Source organism: Furipterus horrens, unplaced genomic scaffold, assembly GCF_987537825.1.
Source record: "Furipterus horrens unplaced genomic scaffold, mFurHor1.1.pri manual_scaffold_11, whole genome shotgun sequence".
Lineage (NCBI taxonomy): Eukaryota > Metazoa > Chordata > Mammalia > Chiroptera > Furipteridae > Furipterus > Furipterus horrens.
Window position 1 is genome coordinate 97,028,573 of NW_028327181.1, and position 20,021 is coordinate 97,048,593.

The 20,021-nt window shown below is 54.0% G+C and overlaps 1 protein-coding gene across 4 annotated transcripts in view; it reads left to right on the forward strand.

Moving 5' to 3' along the window:
• The window catches only part of CYTH1 (cytohesin 1), a 66,241-nt gene extending 52,487 nt beyond the window's left edge, over positions 1-13,754 (forward strand). For 2 of the 4 annotated variants that reach the window (XM_090291857.1, XM_090291859.1), the window contains exons 7-13: positions 834-946; positions 1,526-1,674; positions 1,988-2,100; positions 6,674-6,752; positions 9,666-9,737; positions 10,261-10,415; positions 12,064-13,754. In XM_090291857.1, coding sequence (XP_090147983.1) covers positions 834-946; positions 1,526-1,674; positions 1,988-2,100; positions 6,674-6,752; positions 9,666-9,737; positions 10,261-10,415; positions 12,064-12,238 — 856 coding nt within the window. In that variant the 3' untranslated portion in view covers positions 12,239-13,754. Of the gene's footprint in view, positions 1-833; positions 947-1,525; positions 1,675-1,987; positions 2,101-6,673; positions 6,753-9,665; positions 9,738-10,260; positions 10,416-12,058 lie in introns of all 4 variants that reach the window. The other 2 variants (XM_090291856.1, XM_090291858.1) reach the window with 2 other exon arrangements.
• Positions 13,755-20,021: the final 6,267 nt, after the last annotated feature.

The following is a 20,021-nucleotide window of genomic DNA, read 5'->3' on the forward strand; positions in this document are numbered from 1 at the left end:
ATCTGTTCCTGGGGCGCTTTAGGGAGATTATACGTGTGGGGAGCACTTCGGGCTTTCGGAAGGGTCTGAGAGAGAAGCGCTCTGTGGGTGTGTGACGTCAGGGAAGCGGTGGCTGAAGGGAATCACCGTGCAGTCCAGAAGCAGACTTCGCAAAACTCTGCCTCGGGTTTTTCCTTTAATAGTCTGGAAGTTGATGTATATTTAAATTTTGAAATTTTTCTCATTTTTAGTTTAGAAAATGCTTTAATTCCCAGCCCCAGAATAGGACGTGGGTGGTTGTGCATGTCATTTTAGAAGAAAAGTAAACTTTAATTTTGTCCTAAATCTGTTACCTTGAGCCCTCCGAGAAACCATCATCAGTATTCTCACTGCTGTGGGTGTCAGTAACATCATTTTCGTGTTGTCATTTAGATAGAAAAAGTAATGCAGATCAGCCCCTCTGGCTGGGGGTCTCCTTGGTCCAAAGGCGCGATTGTGAGAGCTTTGGTGGCTAAACCTCTCTCCCTGCGCCTCGTCCTATTTCCTGAAAATCGGTGATCGTTTAAGATGAGCCTTATCCATATTTCAGTTTTGTGTATTTTTCTGAGGAGGAAAGCCATTCTTTTGACTAGGGAAAGTGTTGGTTTTTCACATTTTTCTAAACACCTTACCTCTGTCCGGGAGAGTGGCAGTGTGGCGTGGGGAGCCTGCCTCTGCGTGGGGTCACTGTCCCAGAGCCTGGCCCTGCAGGCGTCCCTGTGCCCTTGAGTAGAAATATCACCGCAAGGGTAACAAGTCAGGGAGAAGTCAACGGTGTCCCCCAACCCTATGACACCGCCGTCTTGGTCACACAGGCAGTTCCTGTGGAGCTTCCGGCTGCCGGGAGAGGCTCAGAAGATCGACCGGATGATGGAGGCCTTTGCCCAGCGGTACTGCCAGTGCAACCCCGGGGTGTTCCAGTCCACGGGTAGGTGGCCCGGGCCAGGGCGACCTCATGCGACTCTCCTCAGCATCCGGGCATTTTACAAGGGAGGGCAAGGCTCAGGCCCAGGAACGTCCATTCAGGCGGTATTTATAGCACTGAAGGTAGGGGACAGCCCAGAAGCCCAATGAGGGGTGGGAATATAAATTGTGGTACCTTTAAATTATGTAACTTAAAAGTCATATTTTAGAAGGTTTTATTGAGATTAGCAAGAAGCAGAATTCAGAACCATGTATCTGTTTCAATTCCAATTTAGTTACAGCCTGGGTCAGTGAGGTGCGCCAGGGTCCTCGGTGCTAGGCAACTTGTATTTCCTTTCTTAGACATTGTGTCGTTTTCCCAATTGTCTTCAGTGTGCCACTCTGTTAAGACCTGAGAAAGTGAGGCCCTTGGAGTCCTGGCCGCGGTGTTTTTGTCACCGTGCTCTCTCCAGTGGCTGCACGGGGTTGCTCAGTGACAGCGGGCCCAGATGCCTGGGCTTGTTTCCAGCTCTGGACCTCGATCTCACCAGCCAGGCACTTCCTGTTCTCTCGTGGACGTTTCTGTCTCCCCGTTTCTCTCCAGATACTTGTTACGTCCTCTCGTTTGCCATCATCATGTTGAACACCAGCCTGCACAACCCCAACGTCAAGGACAAGCCCACTGTGGAGAGATTCATCGCCATGAACCGGGGCATCAATGATGGCGGCGACCTGCCCGAGGAGCTGCTCCGGGTGAGCACAGCACCGACCTGCGGCGTCACGCGTGGGGTCGTGTGCGTCCCGTTAGGGGGTTGGTGGTGAGGCCCAGCCAAGGAATCAGAACGGGAGCGGTTACACATCTGAAGCTAAAGGCAGACCGGGGGTGGGCTGCTTCCTTTCCTTCCTGGGTTAGCTGCTAGGCTCCTGTATATTCTGAAGGCAGGAGCTGCCATTTCCCTTCTGCCTTCAGTGCCTAGCAAGGAGTGTTGGTTGCGGGACTGAAGAGAAAGGGGGGGAGAAAGGATACTTCTAGAACCAGAGGCATGCAGTGTCGTCTTTTATCCAGAATCTCTATGAAAGCATAAAAAACGAACCCTTTAAAATCCCCGAAGACGATGGGAATGACCTCACTCACACTTTCTTCAACCCAGACCGCGAAGGCTGGCTACTGAAACTCGGTAAGTGACACCCTCAGGGTCAGAGCCCTCCCAGGGACACTCCGGACAGGCGTGTGCGCGCTTGCCACGCGAGCCCGTGCTGTGGGAAAACGGGGTGGTCCCAGAGGCGCTTTGCAGGGACTTTGTTATGAATTCATACTGTTCCCACAAAATCCGTCTCCAGAAGGGAAGTGCAAGCCAGCAGTGTCCCCGGGGGACGCTGGAGACTTCTGGGGACAGACTGCACCGTGAAAATTGCCCGCGTGCACACGCACACCTCGTGTCTGCTCTGGAAGCGATGCCGTGGGCCTCTTCCCTTCTTGCCCCACCCCCTCTTACTCCCTGGGCAGGGGCCGGCTGCATCCATCTCTCCACTTCCCATCACACAGACGTGCACCCCGCGCCCCCGCCCCCACCCCCAGTGCATCATCATGCTCTGCATCTGGCTCCCACGGGCAGTGTGCATGGCAAACCCCGAGCCCGGCTGCCGCGCGCCCCGCAGCTCTCCTCATCCCCTCCCAGCCCCAGCCCGCCCTGCCCAGGAGGCCACCCTGCCGTAGGCTGGGGACAGTGCTCCACCTCCCTCTGGCAGCAGTGAGCTTGGATGGCTGAGCCTGGTGCCATGAGATGTTCAAGTAACCAAAAGGAAAAGAGTCGTGGGGTTTCCGTGGCGTCATGGCCACACAACTATATCATTAATTGTTCCAGACCCCAGAGCGAGCCCTGGCCTCCCCGAACACACTTTTGGCCTCGGACAGAGTCCTTTGCTCTGTTTGGCCTCAGCCTTTTGTGGCATGGGCCCCACATTGTCAGGGTGCTCATCAGCCTCGTCACCTTCTCCACCGGTTCAGCTGCTTGGCCCAGGGAGGTTGGAGCCACTGTCCTCGGCTGTGACCGGCACACCTGGGAAGTGCCACAAAGGAATCTGTCATTCTGACTAGTCCAGAAAGCCATAGGATTTACATTTCCTGTTGAAAGTGTAACCTAAGTCCTTTGTTTATACCTAATGACTTAATTCATACATTTTTAAAGCACTGCCTTACTGATTAGAATTTTTAAGCTCTTGAATTAGCCAACGTTCTATCGGTGTTTAAGCCAGTAGAATCTAAATCACTAACCCCAGAGGCGGCCGCTCTGCTCTGCGTCTTCAGTACCAAGTGGCTCGAGTTTAAAGGGAACCCGCTGGAAACTGAGCAGGTGCACCCACGTTGGCGTTGGCTCCCCGCCAGGGAAGCTTGGTTAAACACTGGTGTGGGGTGTTACACGTCCGCACCGGCAGCCCGGTGCCAAGATTAGAGCAGTACAAAGACTGCCTTGGTTCTTGCACCAGGGCATGCAAATTCATGAGATTTCCTGTACTTTAAAAAGAAATTTAACTAAGTATAAGACTCAGTTTTTAGGTCATTGCATTCCTTGGTCCAAACTCCCACCGGCCCGTCCTCGGGTTGTGTCCACTTAGAGCCCCATGGGTCTGCGCCTCAGAGGGCGGGGACCCCTGCCGTCCAGAGTGTGTGTGTGTTTGCACATACAGCCACAGAATGTGCGCTGTTATGTATACACACATGGGTTTGTCTGTGTGCCTTACACACACTTTAAAAAGGGGTAGCCAGCTGAAGAAAGACTGATTTTTCCCCGAAGTAGTCCTCATGTGAATGAATAAACGGCAGCTTTCTGAGAACTCAGTTGTGGCATCCTTGGGGCCAGTTCTCAGGGGTGCCTTAGACCCTGCCTTGACCCTTGACCCGGCAGGATGGAAGGCCAGACAGCAGGTGCCCAGCAGGTGTGTGCCCTCCCTCCAGTCCCCCCTCACCCCAGGCAGACGTGAATAACTAATGCATTGCACTTTAAGACTAAGGAGCTGGGTTTAATTTCTTTGTTTTAATTTTCTTTTCTCCCTCATTTGTATGTTTCCATGATTTTGGCTCTCCTTTTCCTTGCCCCAAACTCCAGGAGGTATGTAATCCCCTCCCCTTGCTCGCTCGCCCTGCCCAGGCTCTGTAATTGCTGCAGCTTCTTATTTTGCTATTTTTGATTATTTTCTTTTTAATTGCTGGTGGTAGTGTTAATGCTGCTTCTAACTTATTGTACAGTCCCTAAGGAACTGGTCAGGGTCAGAAGCCACTGTCACAGTTTCCCATTTAGGCGTGGTGCGCAGGGGCCAGACTGCGAGGTACCAGGCTGCGAGTAAGTGCCTTTCTACGCGGCAGAGCAAGAACGCACAGACAGGGCCCACCCCGCTTTCTCTTGTCATTACTGGCCAGGGACGTGCTCTGTTTCGTGCATTCCTATTGACACCCATGAATCAAAAAGTAATTTCTAAAGTGGAGAAGAGGAGGAGGGTGTTTTGACTTCCCGAAGCCATGTGCTCCTGATCCACGGTGACCAGAAAGGATGGGGTTGCGCAGCCTAGGAGACATTAACCTTTGCGTGAAAAGGGAAACAGGAAACGGTGTTTCCTAAGTTGAAAAGAATGCCAAGTAGAACTTTAAAAAAAGGACAAAAATCAAAAACTCCTCCTCAAAGCCCCTTTGCTTCATTTCCTTGGTGTTGGGGGGGAGCATTCCTACCTCGGCTCTGTTTTTTATGTTTTGTTTTGTTTTTGGCCCTCCCCTTTTTTCAATGAGTCATTGTTAAACACCCCAAGTCAGCCTGCTCCTCGGGTATCATCGGCTTAAGCTGGACTTGGGCAGAAATGCCCAGAAAAAGAACCCTCCCAAACGGTGACATGCATTAAAATGGTTGGGGACCGGCAGGCTCTTCAGCTCCAAAGGCCTCTGGCCTTCCCACCTTGGGCTCAGGGACCATGAGGAGGAGGTGGCCCTGTGAGTTCCACAGGGACTGTCCGAGGTGCACATTGACCTGTCTGCTTGCTTCATGTCTGTATTTCTTTCCACGCTGAAGCGTCCCTCGGGGACTGCAGCGATGCTCCCGGTGGAGGGTTCTGTGACACCGCAGGTGGCTGGGAGAAGTGACCAGGCTCTCACGTCAGGAGAGGGTGCCAGCTTTGCTTTTTCTGCTAGATTCCTCCCATCTTCCTTTGGCATCTGACCTCTCCCATGACTTCCTGAGCCCCGGGTGCCCCTTGCAGGCCTGTCCTCTAGGGGAGTGCATGGTCGTCAGCAAGGGGCGAGGTGTCCTGGGTGCTGAGCCCTGGGTGGGGACGGAGGCCCAAGAGATGGAAGAGCCGAGTTCTCAGTCTCCAAACTGGGGAGAGGGGTTCCTCTTTATATCAAAATTTTTCCAATTCTAAGTAAATTCCTTGTCTTCTTTTTCCTCATTCATTTTGATTCTGCCCAGCCTTTCCCATTTTCCACATGCATGTCCTATTTCCATCCATTGTTTTTTCCCTAATTCATGCCTTTAGGGACCAGGGGCACGTGCTCGCATCAACTGCCAGATCACTGTGGGGAGAGAGTCAGTCCGCCTGACACCAGCCAGGCCTGGTGGGGGGTCGCACGTGCTTGCGGCGCAAACCTGGTCCGTAACCAAGGTCGGTGCCATTTAGGACCTTGGCATCAATGGTCAACCTCCGAACATTGCAGACGTAATCTTCTCTGTAGGGTAAAGCTTAGCCAGAAGAGCCCATGCTGTGCAGGGCAGTAAGACGGACGTGCTCACGAGAGGGCGCGGGTGCCTGACCCCGAGGGCCTCCGCATGATTTTGTACGGTCCGTGTTCAGAAAGCTCTCCCTTGACCCGCTGTAAGCAGAGGAAAGGAAAGGTTGTGACTGAAGGCAGGATGGTTTCACTCACGCAGGCCACGGTCAAGTTTCCCCCTCGGTGTCCGTCTCGCCCTAACTGCAGGCCCCCGCTGTGTTTTGTTTTCTGTTGAAAACTGTTCACAAGGACTCAGGGAAGCATTGCCAGCTCACGGTCCCCACTCTGGTGCTCACGGGGCCCCTTGTCCAGCTGTCCTGGTACCAGTTTCCGGGGAGAGGTCCAGAGTGGAAAAGGCTCCTGAGCAGGTCCCCTGCTCCCAGTGACTCCTCCCTGATGCAGGGCTCTGGGGACGTTCTAGCTTTCGGACACTGGTCCAGAAGCCTGAAGCCAGTGTGGGAATTTACTACGCCCAGGAAGGTGCGGTTCCCCGTTCCAGGAGAGCTGTGGATTTGATGGTGAAGGGACGAAGATGTCCTCCTTCCTGTCTCCTCCCCGGCCTTTCTGATGACACAGCTCCACACGGCAGGGCTGGCTGGCCCAGCAGCATGGCCCGGACCAGGGGCTGACCCTCTCCCCGCTGTTTTTTGTTTGCCCATTTCCACCCCGCCCCCCAAGAGAGGCTCTCCAGCCCATCAGACGCCGTGGAGGCGGCACACCCTCGGTGTCCCCAGTCCCCCCAACAGCCCCGCTCTCATCTGCTTCCCGTGCATCTCCGGGGCCGCCTGACTTGCTTGCTCTGCTTGTGCCACAGACTTTCACTCTGTGAGAGGCGCTTCTGTCTGGCTCTGTGTCTTGTCACCAATGTAAACCTTGCCATGGCCTCTGTGTCGCCCTGGTGCCCTGCCCTCGCTGCTCCTCCTCACCCGGAGGGAAGCTTCATGCTGCGGGCCTGTCCCACCCCAGCCCCCCTCTGATCCGCATCTCTTCTTCCTCCGCAGGCGGCAGGGTAAAGACTTGGAAGAGACGCTGGTTCATTCTGACTGACAACTGCCTTTACTACTTTGAATATACGACGGTGAGCACCCATTGGTTGGCCTCGGGACTGGGGTGGGCTAGGCCTCTGTTTCTGAGGCAGTGGGGAGACCCTCAGACTTGTCTACATCACCAGGGCCACAAGGAGAATTTAGGAAAGGGGAAGAACTAAGAGAGATCCCAAAATTGGGATCCCTAAAGATGTGGAGTGTCTGGCCAACGTCCAGGTCAAGCCTGGGCCCAGAGGCAGCAGTAGAGATGGTTATGCATCATGTTAGAGCTGGGCGGGAGGGAATGAACTTGGATCAGTTGCCAAGAAAGAGTTTGTGGCCTTATCGAATGGAGGTGAAAGTAAGCATGATTTGGAGAATTCAGGTTTTCTGGGTTAACAGAAATGCTGAATGCTGGATTTAGAAGTGGCCGCGGGGAAGAATACATAACGAAGGTAAGGAAGTGGGATGAAGTGGGAGCCATTGGAAATTATCTGCGGTTACAAGAAATCAAAGTGTTCTTGGACTATGGGAGCGCTGTTGGTTTTTGTTCTGTGGCAAAGGGCTAGCTACATGGTCCATCTAAGTCTCTTTTGCAAGAAGAGCCCATGAGGGCGGCCGTCACACAGATGGAATGACATTTACAATTGCATCAGCTCATGCTCAGTCACTGTTCTAAAGGGGCCGTTTGTGGTGACATTCAGTGACTTTCTGCGCACCATTTAAGTTCTGCAACTGACTTTGCTTCTCTGGTTCAAAATCTTTTCAAACATGAGAGTGCTATATTTCAAATATACCAAACAATAAAAAAATAGATTCTTCCTGTTTATACCCCAAAATGCCACTTTTATAAACAGTTTGGTGAATTTCTTCCCCCCATCCCAAAGTGCCTCTTTTCTTGAAGATGTCTAGACTGAGAACATTTTTAAAATCTTGTTTTGATTTTTTTCACTGTTCTCTGGATTAAAACGAAACATATAGGCTTCTACAAAACCTACCCTGATTACTGGGACAGTCTCCATAGCAACACAGTGAGATTCTGGAATCTTGTGGTTCTTCCGAGGCCCAGCACAGCGGCATCACTGAGCTTTGCTCAGCGACATTCCCGCACCCAGGGGGCTGTGGGAAGACAGACAGTAATGCTTCCGTAAGGTGCAAGAGGAGCCCTCAGGGTTCCCATGGTAGGCGGAAACTTGCACACCGACGACCTGACAGAGAGCAAGTTCTGGCAGAAATAATGGGGAGCAGCAACTGGAGAAGAAGGGGGCAGGACTAGGCCCGGGGCACCCGCCGGCCCACCCTGCATGCCCACGCCCTTATTCTGCCCTTTTCCTTTCCTGCGTGCAGAGCAGTCCGTGCTGCTGCTGGGTGGAAATCGGCGGTGGCGAAACAAGGCTCCCTTTCTGTGACTTTGGACTGTATATTTGCTTGGGAAAACTGTCCCTAGAGGGTGCCCGTGAGCATCACATCCCTCCCCAAGTAGACAGGTGACCCTGATGTCGGACGGGAACAGCCCAGGGGCCGAGTCAGAGCTGGGGCGGCCGAGAGGCTCCGCCCCTCCACTCACCTTTCTTTCCTGAAACTGGAAGTTACCAGAATACAAGATACCCAGCCCGCAAGGACTTTCAGACCTGAAATATTGAGTACCAAAAGTACATCTTTAGAATATAACTATATCATTGTAACTTATTCATTAACAAATAAGTTAAAACTTAAAGGATTAGAACAGATCACTGAAATATAATCACTCATAGAAGAAAGGCTTGGGACGGTCTCCGGTTGCAGCTGAGAAAGACAGCTGTTAAAGCAGTTAGATGAGGGGCTGGGGGAGAAAGGCGAGGGGGGTAAGCAAAAGATAAACCAGAAAACGAGGCCGAGACAGACAGCAGGCCGGCGGTGACCAGAGGGAGGGGGAGGTAGGAGAGGTTATGGGGGGTTACACGGTGATGGAAGGAGACTTGACTTGGGGTGGTGAACACACAATATAATGTACAGATGGTTTGTCATAGAATTGAACACCTGAGACCTATGTAATTTTGTTAACCATGTCACCCCAATAAATTAAATAAATTTTTTAAAAAAATTAGAATCTAACAGACATGGAGGACAGATAAAAATGATCCCAATACCAGAATGATTGGTACCTGCAAAGATAGGAAATTATTGGCCTGAAAAGGAGGGAAAAACCTGAATCTGTAGGTCAAAAGGGTGCGTAGTATTCCGGGCACATCTGTCACGGGAAGCCGGCACCGAGGCTTCACCTGGCTAAACTGCTGAGCTTAAGCCTTTGGCCGTGGTTGGCGGGACACCAGGGACAGGGAGGTGCAGGCCGGGGTCTGGGGTCTGGTGTGTGCGTAGGTACCTGTGTGACAGTGCCCCTGCTGAGCCAGGACGCGCTGGAGTACGGGGGCCAGGCCAGGCCCGGGGACAACAGGAGGTTTGCTCTGTTGTCAGCAGAGTTGAGTGCCCTTTTGGACCCTGGTGGAGTTGTGAGGCGGGCACCTTCCCTTTGAGGGGAAGAAAGGGCAGGAGGTCATGCGCAGGGGACGACCTGTGACAGCTGTAGTCCCTGGCACCTGGTTAGGGCACCTAGGACTCGACTGGAGCCTTTGAGGGTGGCCGACGTGGAACTGAGGCTTGAAAGATGTGCAGGGGGCCGGGCACAGAGGCAGGACAGTTTTCTGTGTGGAGGGCTCACCTGCTCTCCACCGAGGGCCAGTCGGGGCTCTTGCCGTTGCCCCTTGCGGGGCATCTACCCCTGGGCGTGCTCCTTGAAAAGGCCTTTGGTGACGGGGACTCAGGCGTGGGGCGTCGGCAGTGCTCTGCACTTCCTGGCACTGTTGTGGGAGAGCGTCCGGTGTGGGCCCAGCCAGCTGGGAGAAGGGGGAGGAGGCCGCCGGTCTAGGGGGAGTCGTTTGATGGGCATCTTCACAGACCGAGCCCTGAGATCTCTTCAACTTTCGTAGGACAAGGAGCCCCGGGGAATCATCCCTTTAGAGAATCTGAGCATCCGGGAGGTGGAGGACTCCAAAAAGCCAGTGAGTATTTTTGGGGAGATACTTGGAGGGATGAAAGGATTGGGTGTAGCAGTTATTTGCAAAAGAATTAAAAGTGCAAAGGTCTACTTTAAAAGAGAAAGCAAGTGTACTGTCCTGCCTTGAATTTAACGTTCAAGCCAAAGGTGAGGCCCTAAATAGCCTCTTGTTCTGCCCACCTGCTGAGCACCATTTACTGAGTGGCGCCCAGAAGGCCGCAGCAGCAGCAGCTCACGGGCAGGCTGCCTGTCTGAGGAGCTCCAGCGCCTTCTAACTCCCTTCGCCACGTCTCGGAGCGCCGGGCCACCGCTGGCTGGGCCCTCCCGTCGCCCGCTGCTGGGACAGGCTGCCGGCACCTGGCTGGCGTTCTGCGGAATGCACTTCCAGGCTCTGCCTCCAGGAGGCGCACACGCTGCCTGTGTCTCAGGAAGGTCGCAGGACAGTCTGGGAAAGTGAGTCGGGGTTGTCCTTGGTCCGCAGCTCTCTTAGCTCTCGGTCACCAACACCCACCCCCCTTGGTTCTCAGAACTGCTTTGAGCTGTACATTCCCGACAACAAGGACCAGGTCATCAAGGCCTGTAAGACGGAGGCCGACGGGCGCGTGGTGGAGGGGAACCACACCGTGTACCGGATCTCCGCCCCGACACCCGAGGAAAAGGACGAGTGGATCAAGTGCATCAGGTAGGCGCCGCCGGGCCCGCGGTCCCGCTTCCACCGGTGGGCCGCTCGCCTCTCAGGCGCTGTCCCTTGTCCAGGGCGCTGCCAGGCCTCCGGTGCTCATCGCGGTAGGTTTCTCGGGAGCGCTTGATGGTGACCTCCACCTTCTCAGCGGCTCTCTGTGCTCCGGACCGTTACTGCCTCAGGGCTCCGTGTTCCAAGCACACCTCGGAGGGAGGCCCGGCGGGGGAGGGCGGGGGTGGGGGCGGGGGTCAGGCACAGGAGCCATTGGTCCGGCTCGGGGGAAGCAGGTCTCGTTTCACGGTGGTGATAGCAGTCGTCATGTTTTATCATCTCTGAATTCTGGAGGCACTGCTGTCCCACGTGCAGGTGAGGAAACTCAGGCCCATAGAGGAAGAGGTGGCCGCGATCAGGGCCCTGCTGTCACGGGGAAGCTGTCTGGGAAGAGGGCGGGCGCCCAGGTGTAATGGAGCTGCAGGCCCAGGCCCAGCTCCTGTGTCAGTGCCCCGTAGGGTGAGCTTACTGCAGGGGGCAGTGTCCTGGCGGGGTGACGCTCCACCCCATGAAGCTGGGGCGTCTGTGAAACTTGTCCGGGTCGCCACTGTGCCCCACATGTGCATCCCGCTTGTCTCCATCCCACGTCCTCTGGAAACGCATCCTCGCTCTCTCTGTCAGCGGATGCTCTGCAGCTGTCCCCTTGGCACCTCCCTGTGACAGGGCCTTGTAACTTCCCCTGGAGATGGGGTGTGTGTGTGGGGGGGTGTACACTGACCACATGGCCCAAGTCCTGACGTCCTTGTGTTGTCCCGTGAAGCCACAGCCTGCTCCCAAAGGGGCTGAGTGTTCTGTAGTTTGTGCTCTGTGTTGAGACGTCTCTTCCACACCCAGTGCCATGTTTTGGCCAGCTAAGCGGTGAGCAAACAACAGCTCCCCTGTAACCTGAGAGGTCCCCTCAGGACACGTTCCAGGCACTGCTCAGTCCCAGTGTCCCCAAGGAGCCCAGGAGACATTGTTCATGAAGCAGCAGTGCTGGTGAATAGGTCCCAGTCCACTTGCAGGAGGCGGCGGTCACCCGGGTCATGGGCGGCCCCGGAACAGTCAGCAGCCCCTGGGATACTGCTCCTCCAGAGACGCAAAGCCGGCCTCAGAGCCTTCGCTCACAGCTCGTCCGACAGTTGAGAATAACGAACATAAGGGTGGCTTGCCAGGCAAGGCGCGCTCGCTGCCTCAGTCCCGGGCTGGTGCCCACCGGGCCTAGTGACAGCGCGGACGGCCCATGCCAGGTCCTGGTTGTGCAGCGGGCAGTGCAGGGCCTTAGAAGTGACCTTGTGCAGGCAGGGGCAGCCATGTAGCTCATGGACCCCGGGGTGCTCACTGCTCCTGTCACACACCTGCTGTCATGGGCCTCAGAGCATGACGTGAGTTTTCCTGAGTTAGACCACAGCTGGCAGCATGTGTCGTGTTCTGCTCCTGTCTCATCACCTGCACCGTGTTCTCTCCTTGGGCCCCCGATGCCCCTGGCTGGGTCTTTACAGGCGCCCTTGAGCAGGCGAGGGTCTGGGCACAGCGCCAAGGGCAGCCCTGCGCGGGGGGTCCCCGCTGGCCCCGTTCCTCAGTCTCTCAGTCTCCCCCTTTCTGTGTTCCAGAGCAGCCATCAGCAGGGACCCTTTCTACGAGATGCTGGCTGCGCGGAAGAAGAAGGTGTCCTCCACGAAGAGACACTGAGCCGCGCTCACAGCGGAGCGGGGTCCCCCTCGAGCAGGAGTGCCCGCGGGACGCCGCCCTGGGTTCCTAGAGACTCGCTTCAGCTTTTGCCATGTTTTTAAGTGGGGGACGGGCAGGGGCTCCCCCTGGGGACGCGGGGCCTGGCGCCGGCGCGTGCAGTGGCGCCTTCTCTCCGCAAGGACAGGGCTCCCGTTGGAGAGTACCGTGCGGCCGCGCTGGGTGACGGCGCGCCACTCCCTCGGGGCTTCCGCAGGGGGAAGCCGGCGGCCCTGCCCCAGAGGCCCCTGGGTCTGTATAGTGTTGAAGGCTGAGGGAGCGGAATGGAAGAGAAGCCACATACTATAAAGATATATTTTTGTTTTTTTTTTAAAGAGAAACATAGAGCAGAGCTGTCCACACATCCTGCCCGTCTGCTGGGGGACACTGCTCCCCGGCAGCTGCTAAGGGTGTCGGCCCTGTGATTCGGGGAGCCGTGAGCGCCACGGAGGGCGGGGAAGGGTGGGAGCAGCAAGGACTTGGACCTGACACAGGGTCTGCGGCCGGGACAGAGCCCGCTGGACACTCGTGTTGCTTTTCTCTCAAAATTCGCACCTGGTGGGCTTTAGGATAGAAAGCATTTTTCTGAGCTAAATATCTAGTAACCAAAACTGTGAGGCAGGTGGCCCCAGCAGAGGCTCCGGGTTTGCCTGACTGTTTCTTCTCTGATTTTACTTCCCGCTCCCCAAGCGCCAGTCCTCGTTTTAGAGGACTGAGGGGTCTTCCCACTCACCTAGGGCTTCAGCATTTTCTGCCTCAGCACCTGCCTTCCCTGGACCCCCACCCCCCACCATGCATCTCATGGTGACCCCACGGGGGAGGGGCCCTCACCTGCTCAGCAGGGTGGGGGAAGGCCAGGCTGTGCTGTGGCTTCGGCTTCCCTGTCCCTTCAGATGTGTGAGTAGGCCCTGCCCTTCCTTACCCTGCAGTGTGAAGGGAGCCAGGAAACAGCCTTGTCCTGCCGTGCTCTCAGGGACTCTCAGGGCGCTCCTGTCACCTGTCCAGGCCAAGCCCCCCGGCTGCCTCCTGGATTGGGGTAGGGGCTGGCCATCTCCTCGGACAGTGGGCCGGCTCCCCGCCTTTAGGGCAGGCTCTCATCTCTGGAAATAGCTTTCCTAAAAGGGACTGGTGGGGCATGTCCGGGGGACTCTCTGGGGCCCCCACCCCCTGCCCTTCCTGCAGGTCCTACCTGGAGTGGCTTCAGGCATTTTTATGCCAGAGCTTGTGAAGGTGCCAGGGGGGTCCAGGCTGGAAACCTGCACTTCCTGGGTGTGCGGCTGAAGTCCAGGTGGCCTCAGGCAGTGCCGGAGCCGTGACCCAGACAGAGGGACCTGGTCAGTATTAGTCTATTTATCAGAGGTGTAAATTATCCATGTATAGTTTTTCTCCTTTTAGATTATTTTGTATTTGTTTAAAAAAAGTTTTGTCAAAATATAAAGAAATGGCTGAAAGCAAAGCTGTTGACAGGGTTTTTAAAGAATTCTAATTGTTATTCTAGTTGTTTTCTGTTCAGTTGGATTTTTTGCCTTGTAAACTAGCACCAAGGAGCTGCAGCAAATAAACTCCAATCTGCCCAAAGCACGTGGTTGTCCATGGATTCTGTCTGTCACCCAGGGGCGGAGTAGGCCGGGCGGGCGCCTCGTGTGCTAGGCGGGGCCCACGTCACAGCCACTCCTGTCGGAAGTCCAGTGACGTGGGGAGGAGGGTCTGTCTCCTGCTAAGGAGCAGAGCCAGGGAGACAGCGGGCCTATTGCCCCTTTTTAAAGAAGAAGGAACAAGTCAAACATCCAACTTCAAGTGAAGATCAAGAAGGGTACCTTCAGCCAATGCGTTTTCCGTACATTTCCGTTTCCATCTGGGCTTGCGCAGTGCCAGGGAAGCCAGAGATGACGCAGAAGCAGAGCGGACTCCGCGTGGCATCCTGGGGTACAGCGAGGCAGACAGCGCTGGCGTCCATGCCTCCCGGCAGCAGCAGGTGCCCCTCCACTTCTGGCTTCAAGCCTCTAGTCCTATGCTTGTCGTGCCCCCCAGTGGCCTCTGCAGTTCACCTGGAGGGACAGGCCATTAGATGTCTTCCCTTGTGATGCCAGGCTTAACTCTATTTCTTCTTTGTTTCCTCCCATCTTTGGAGAAAAGCACCTCCTCCTTGTCTCCCTCCCTTGGGTCTTTGCCAGTCATCCTCGTGCATAAATAAATCTCCTTCCCCACTGATTCTTTCAAGCTACAGACGGGTACACGTCTCAGTTGCAAAACAGTACCCTAAGCCCAGGAACAAAGACGGGTGTCCGTCCCTGCCCCTTGTACCTAGCATTGTACTGAAGGTTCTCACTGGGGCGACCAGGCAAGAGACCGTTTCCACATGGGAAAGGAAGACGTACAACTAACTTTTATTGACAGCTGACATTACCCCATATTTATGAAATCCTAAGGAATCTACAAAAAACCCGATGAGAACTAATAAATGAATTCAGCAGGGTTGCAGGATACAAGAGCAATATACAAAAGTCAGTGTTTTCAACACTAGCAAGGAACAACCGAAAACTGGAGAAAATCTCATTTACAATACCATCAGAGAGTAAACTACCTCAGAATCAATTTTTTAGAAGTCCGAGATGAACACAGCACTGTTGCACAAACGTCACTGAAAGAAATGCAAGAGGACGTAAATGGAAAGACCCCAGTACTCATGGGTTGGAAGATGAACGTACTCCCCAAACTCATCTACAGACTCAACACAGTCCCTGCCATAATCCAAGCTGGCTTTTTTGCCAAAATGGAAAAAAACTAACATTCACATGAAAAGGAAAGGGACCAAGAACGGCCAAAACTATCTTGAAAAAGAACAAAGTTGAAGGATTCTCACTTTCTGATTTAAAACTCACTACAATCAAGATAGTGCTGCTGGCACAAGGATGACAGACGTCCGTGGACTAGAACTGAGAGTCCAGAAATCAACTTGTATGTTCATGGTCAGACGGTTTTAGTCCACAGTTTCCAGGGGGAAGAATAGTCCCCAACAAACAGTATTGGGGTAACTGACTATTCACATGCAAAAGAATGAAGTTGGACCCTTACCTCATACCATCAGCAACAAAGAGCACGGATGAAAGACCCAGATATTAAAGGGCCAAGACCATCAAATGAGAAAAAAACTGATAGGAATCTTCATGACCTTGGATCGGGCGGTGTTTTCTTTCAGCTATGACACCAAGCTATCAGCAACCAAAGATATATTTCAAAAAAGGTAAATTGGACTTCATCAAACTTAAACATGCTTGTGCTTTAAAGTCACTGTCAGGAAAGTGAAAAACCACAGGGTAAGAGAAAATATTTGCAACTCATATGTTAGGTAAGAGTCTAGCATACAACATACATAAAGAACTCTTTGAACTCAACAATAAAAAGACAACCCAGTGAAACACTGGGCAACGTTTGGAGTAGGTGTTTCTCCAGAGAGGACGTACAAACGGCCGTAAGCACGTGAAAGTATGTCCACATCATCAGCCACCAGGGAATGAAAATCAAAATTGCCGTGAGACGCCAACCCATCCCCACTAGGATGGCCGTCATCAGAGAGACGCACAAGTGTCAGCGAGGATGTGGAGCAACTGGAGCCTCCGAAGCTGGTACGGCTGCTGTGGGGAGGTTTGGCCGTTCCGCAGAGAGTCCAGTGTGGAGTCCGTCGTGTGATCCAGCAGTTCAGTACCCAAGAGAACTGAAAACGTGTCCCCACAAGAGCCTGCACGTGAGTGTTTTTAGCAGCATGATTTATTGCGGCGAAAACATGGAGATAACCCAGATGCCCGTCAGCTGATGGATGGCTAAGTGCACTTCATCGTCTGCACACAACGGAATATTATGCAGCCACAGAAAGGAGCGAAGCCCAGGTTCAGGCCACACATGGCTAAACCTCAAAGGCACTACGCTCAGTGAAAGAAGCCAGACGCCACAGCCCACGTTTTGTGGTTCTCTCCGTGCTCAATGTCTTGAAAAGGCAAACCCATGGAGACAAAGGAGATCGGTGGCCGTCAGAGGCCGGAGAAGCCGGGGAGAATGGGAGAGGCTGCTCCTCGGTGCAGAGGTTCTTTTTGGGGTGTTGAAAATATCCCAGAGTTAGTTGTGATGGTGGTGTAACACTGAATGTCCTCAGAATATTGGGAATGGAACACTTAAGGAGTGAGTTCTGTGATGAGTGAACTGCATCTAATTCTACAACAGATGCCGTCACTTCCAGTGGTTTTGCTGGTTCTCCAAGTGCCGCTCCCAGACCGGCATCCGGGAACGTGTGAGAAACACACACTGTCGTCATCCCCTGCCCCACCGACTGAATCAGAATCTCGTGCTGGGCTTGACATCATTCACCGAGTTCTCCGGGGACTTCCGGTGCTTGCTGACGTTGGAGAACATCGCCTTCAACTGCCATTCTGCTTCCTTCATTGCGAGGCTGTGTGTGTGACACAGAATGATACAGCTTTATTGGAGTGTAGTCACATACACATTTAAAGTGTACAACTCAGTGGTTTTTAGTATATTTACAGAGTAGTTCAGTCAGCACAGTGTGGCCCCGTTAGTGCACAGACAGTCACGCGCACCTGAACCAGACGCCAGAACCTGTCCTGTATAAGAGATGGGAAGGGTTCCGATGAGACCGGCGTCACCTCCCTGATCCACTGCACGTTTCACAGCACGTTTCAGGACTGTCTGCTCCCGGTAGCTTTTTGGTCACGTTCAGCCAGAACAAGCCCTGCATAGCTCCACCTCAGTTCAAAACGCTGCTCACCGTCTTCACAGCCAGCACCATTAGTGCACACGTCACTGGTGACACGGTGCCCAGCGTCCTCACTCCTTCATGATCCTAAGCAGGACAAAATGACAACTGACCGAGGTCCTCTGTTCTAGAGCCATGTTCTCAGGGTGAGACGGGCCGATCGCTCCCAGGAGGCGAGTCAAGGGGTCAGGTGCTGAACAAGGTTTCCGATGGACTCGTGTGTAAGTTGGGATTCAGATCCAAGTCTGGCTTCCGAGCAGAAAGTCTGCACAGCGGTTACCAGCTCATCGGTAGTTCGTCCCACTAATGTAGACCCACGAGTGTGGCCGCATCCTCAAGCCACTTGTGTGGTGTCCGGTGTGTGCCCGATAGCAGGGTTCCCACCATGGGCCCTCGGGTGGAATTCCGGCCGCACTTCCCCTGCAGGGAGCCCAGAGGTGGCTGCTGTCACCCACTAGACACCTTGAGGTGCCTGGATTTCCTTTGTTCTTTGATCACATGTACTGTTTCTCCACTGTCGCCTGAAAAACTGCATTGTGCTGGGTGTTACCAGTTTCCTGGTGCTACCGAAACAGATTTGGGGGATGCTTGATTGGGCCACAGACCCGGTTCTTTTCTGCAGGCCCTCTCGATTTCCACACATGTTTGGAGCATGTGGCATTTCCTGATCCTGTGTGCCGTGGTGCGAGTGGCATCTGGGGAGAAGCCAGCACTCTTGGTCACGCTGTGAGCCAGCACTGCCCGCCTCTGGGCCTCTCCCTGGTCTCAGCTACCTGCTCAAAGTCTGGCCCTTCCCACCTTCGCTGCTACCACTGCCCCCCGCCAGCTCCACAGGCCTGGGGATCTGGCCCCAGCTGGCCGCCAGCCTCAGCTCGCCCCTGCCCCTCCCACGTTCCTCCTTCCTCCCAGCACTGAGTTCCCCTGGGCTTCACATGGACTGTGTCCCCTCTTGGCTCCCAACTCTTAGGCCTCTACGTCGAGGGCCCTGGCCTGTGTTCCAGGGTGCAGAGGGACAGAGAGGATGGATGACACATGACCCAAGCACAATACCATAGTAGAAGTCTGAATTTATAAACTCATTCACTTTTTTAACAAGAGAAAACGTATGAATAAAATAGGGACAAAACTTATAAAATTGCCAGAATAATTAGTCCAATGTTGGGCCTATTAGACACTTGCTTTGGTGTCCTTTAAGAGTTACGCCGCTTTTCCTTGTAATATTGACAAGGGAAGTGGAGCGATTGACTTGCAGAGCACGAGGCCTTCAAAGCCACAGGGTGACTTCCTGGGTTGGCTCTGAGACAGGGCATCAGTGACCACACCATTTCCCACTCCGTCCTCTTACTGGGACAGGAAGGGACAGCCATGGATCTGGAATGTCGCGGTGACCTTGCAGCTCCGTCCGCTGGGGGTTAAGCTTCCTGATGGGTTAATGAGGCAGAACAGTTCTTTCCCAAAGCATCCTGGGAGTAATCGTGAGTTTCACATTCTGTTCCCTCTGCCTTAGCAGATTGTGCTGGGGACCCGTGGTTTGGGGGACAACCTGAGGGCACCGCCAGAGAATGACTTTTCTCAGAAGACTGCATGGTAACAGACGACATGGAAATAAGGTCACAGTTCCTGTCACTGTCTTTATGATGATGATGTAATTCTGGGAACTTCAGGTAGAGACGGAAGTGGCCCAGTGCTCAGAGGCCCCTCGTGTCCCTTGATGCATCACCGTGGCAGGGCCATCTGCTCTCACAAGGCTGACCTCAGCCACACACCGGTCATCCTGGTAGGTGGGGCGGGTGGGTGGAACGCGTCGGCCTCCCTGTCACAGAGCACCGTCTGCCCTCCGTGGTCTGTCAGCTGCTTCCCGGAGAGCCCTGACTGTTACCGACAACAGAGACATGGAAGTCACCTCCTACTGGAGGAATCTGCTGGCATGAGTCTGGGCCAGTGTGAGGGAAAAGGGCTGGGACCTCAGCTCCCTTCCGTCTGCCTTGTTCACTCAGGACTCCTCGGCGTCCCCAGAAGGCACGAGCTGACCAAACCCGCTACAGCTTCCTGGACACCGTTTCTCAGCGGCACCACCCCGCTGCCTCTGCCAGAGCTCCTGGAGGGAGGTGTTCACGCTCCATGAGGTCCCCGCCCCTGCCGCCACCCCCTGCATGGTGCCTCCTGCACGCCGGGCCCCGGCTTTCTGGGCCAGTGCTCTGTCTGCACACACATGCCTTCCGAAGTCTGACGGAGCCCTTCCGCTCTCTGGGCAGACGTTCTTGAAGGTTGTCCGCAGACCTGGCTGGCGTTCATGGCCACCATGTGGCAGGTTTTAGATGATCATCTAGTTTGTCACAGGGCTGTGGTTTCATGCCATCCCTTTCCAATGGTGCCCAGCACAGAGCGCTTAGATTATTCTCTGCAAAAACTGATTCTTCTAGTGGGTGAAGAATCCACACAAGACCTGGGCTCTGAGGATAAGATCCTGGGCTCCTAGGATAAGAGCAAACTTTACTGTCTTAGCCGTTTCTGATTGAACCATTCAGTAGCATTCAGCACATTCACAATGCTGTGTGAACTCCCCTCCATCTACAGTTCCAGAACTTTCTCATCATCCCAAAAGGAAGCTGCATACCTGTTAGCAGTCACTCCCCATTCCCACCCCAGCCCCTGGCAACCACGCATCTGCTCTCCATGTCTGTGGACTTGCCTGTTCTGGACACTTCGTTTCAATGGAATCATACGTATGTGGCTGTGGCTTTTCAAAACATATCATATTTTTAAAGATTTCTCTTCCCAATTGAAAACTGGGCAGAAGACATAAACAGATGCCTTGTCAGAGAAGGTACACAGATGGCAGATAAGCCCATGGAAAGATGCTCCATGGCACATGCCATCAGGGAAATGCCAATTGAAACAACAAGGAGATCCCACCGCGTGCCTATCAAAATGGCCAAAATCTGAATGGCGCCAACACCAAGTGCTGACAAGGACGTGGGGCAACAGGAGCTCCCACTCACTGCTGTGGGAGCGCACCAGGGTGCAGCCACTTTGGAAGCCAGCTTGGTAGTTATTTACAAAACAAAACTTACTCTTAC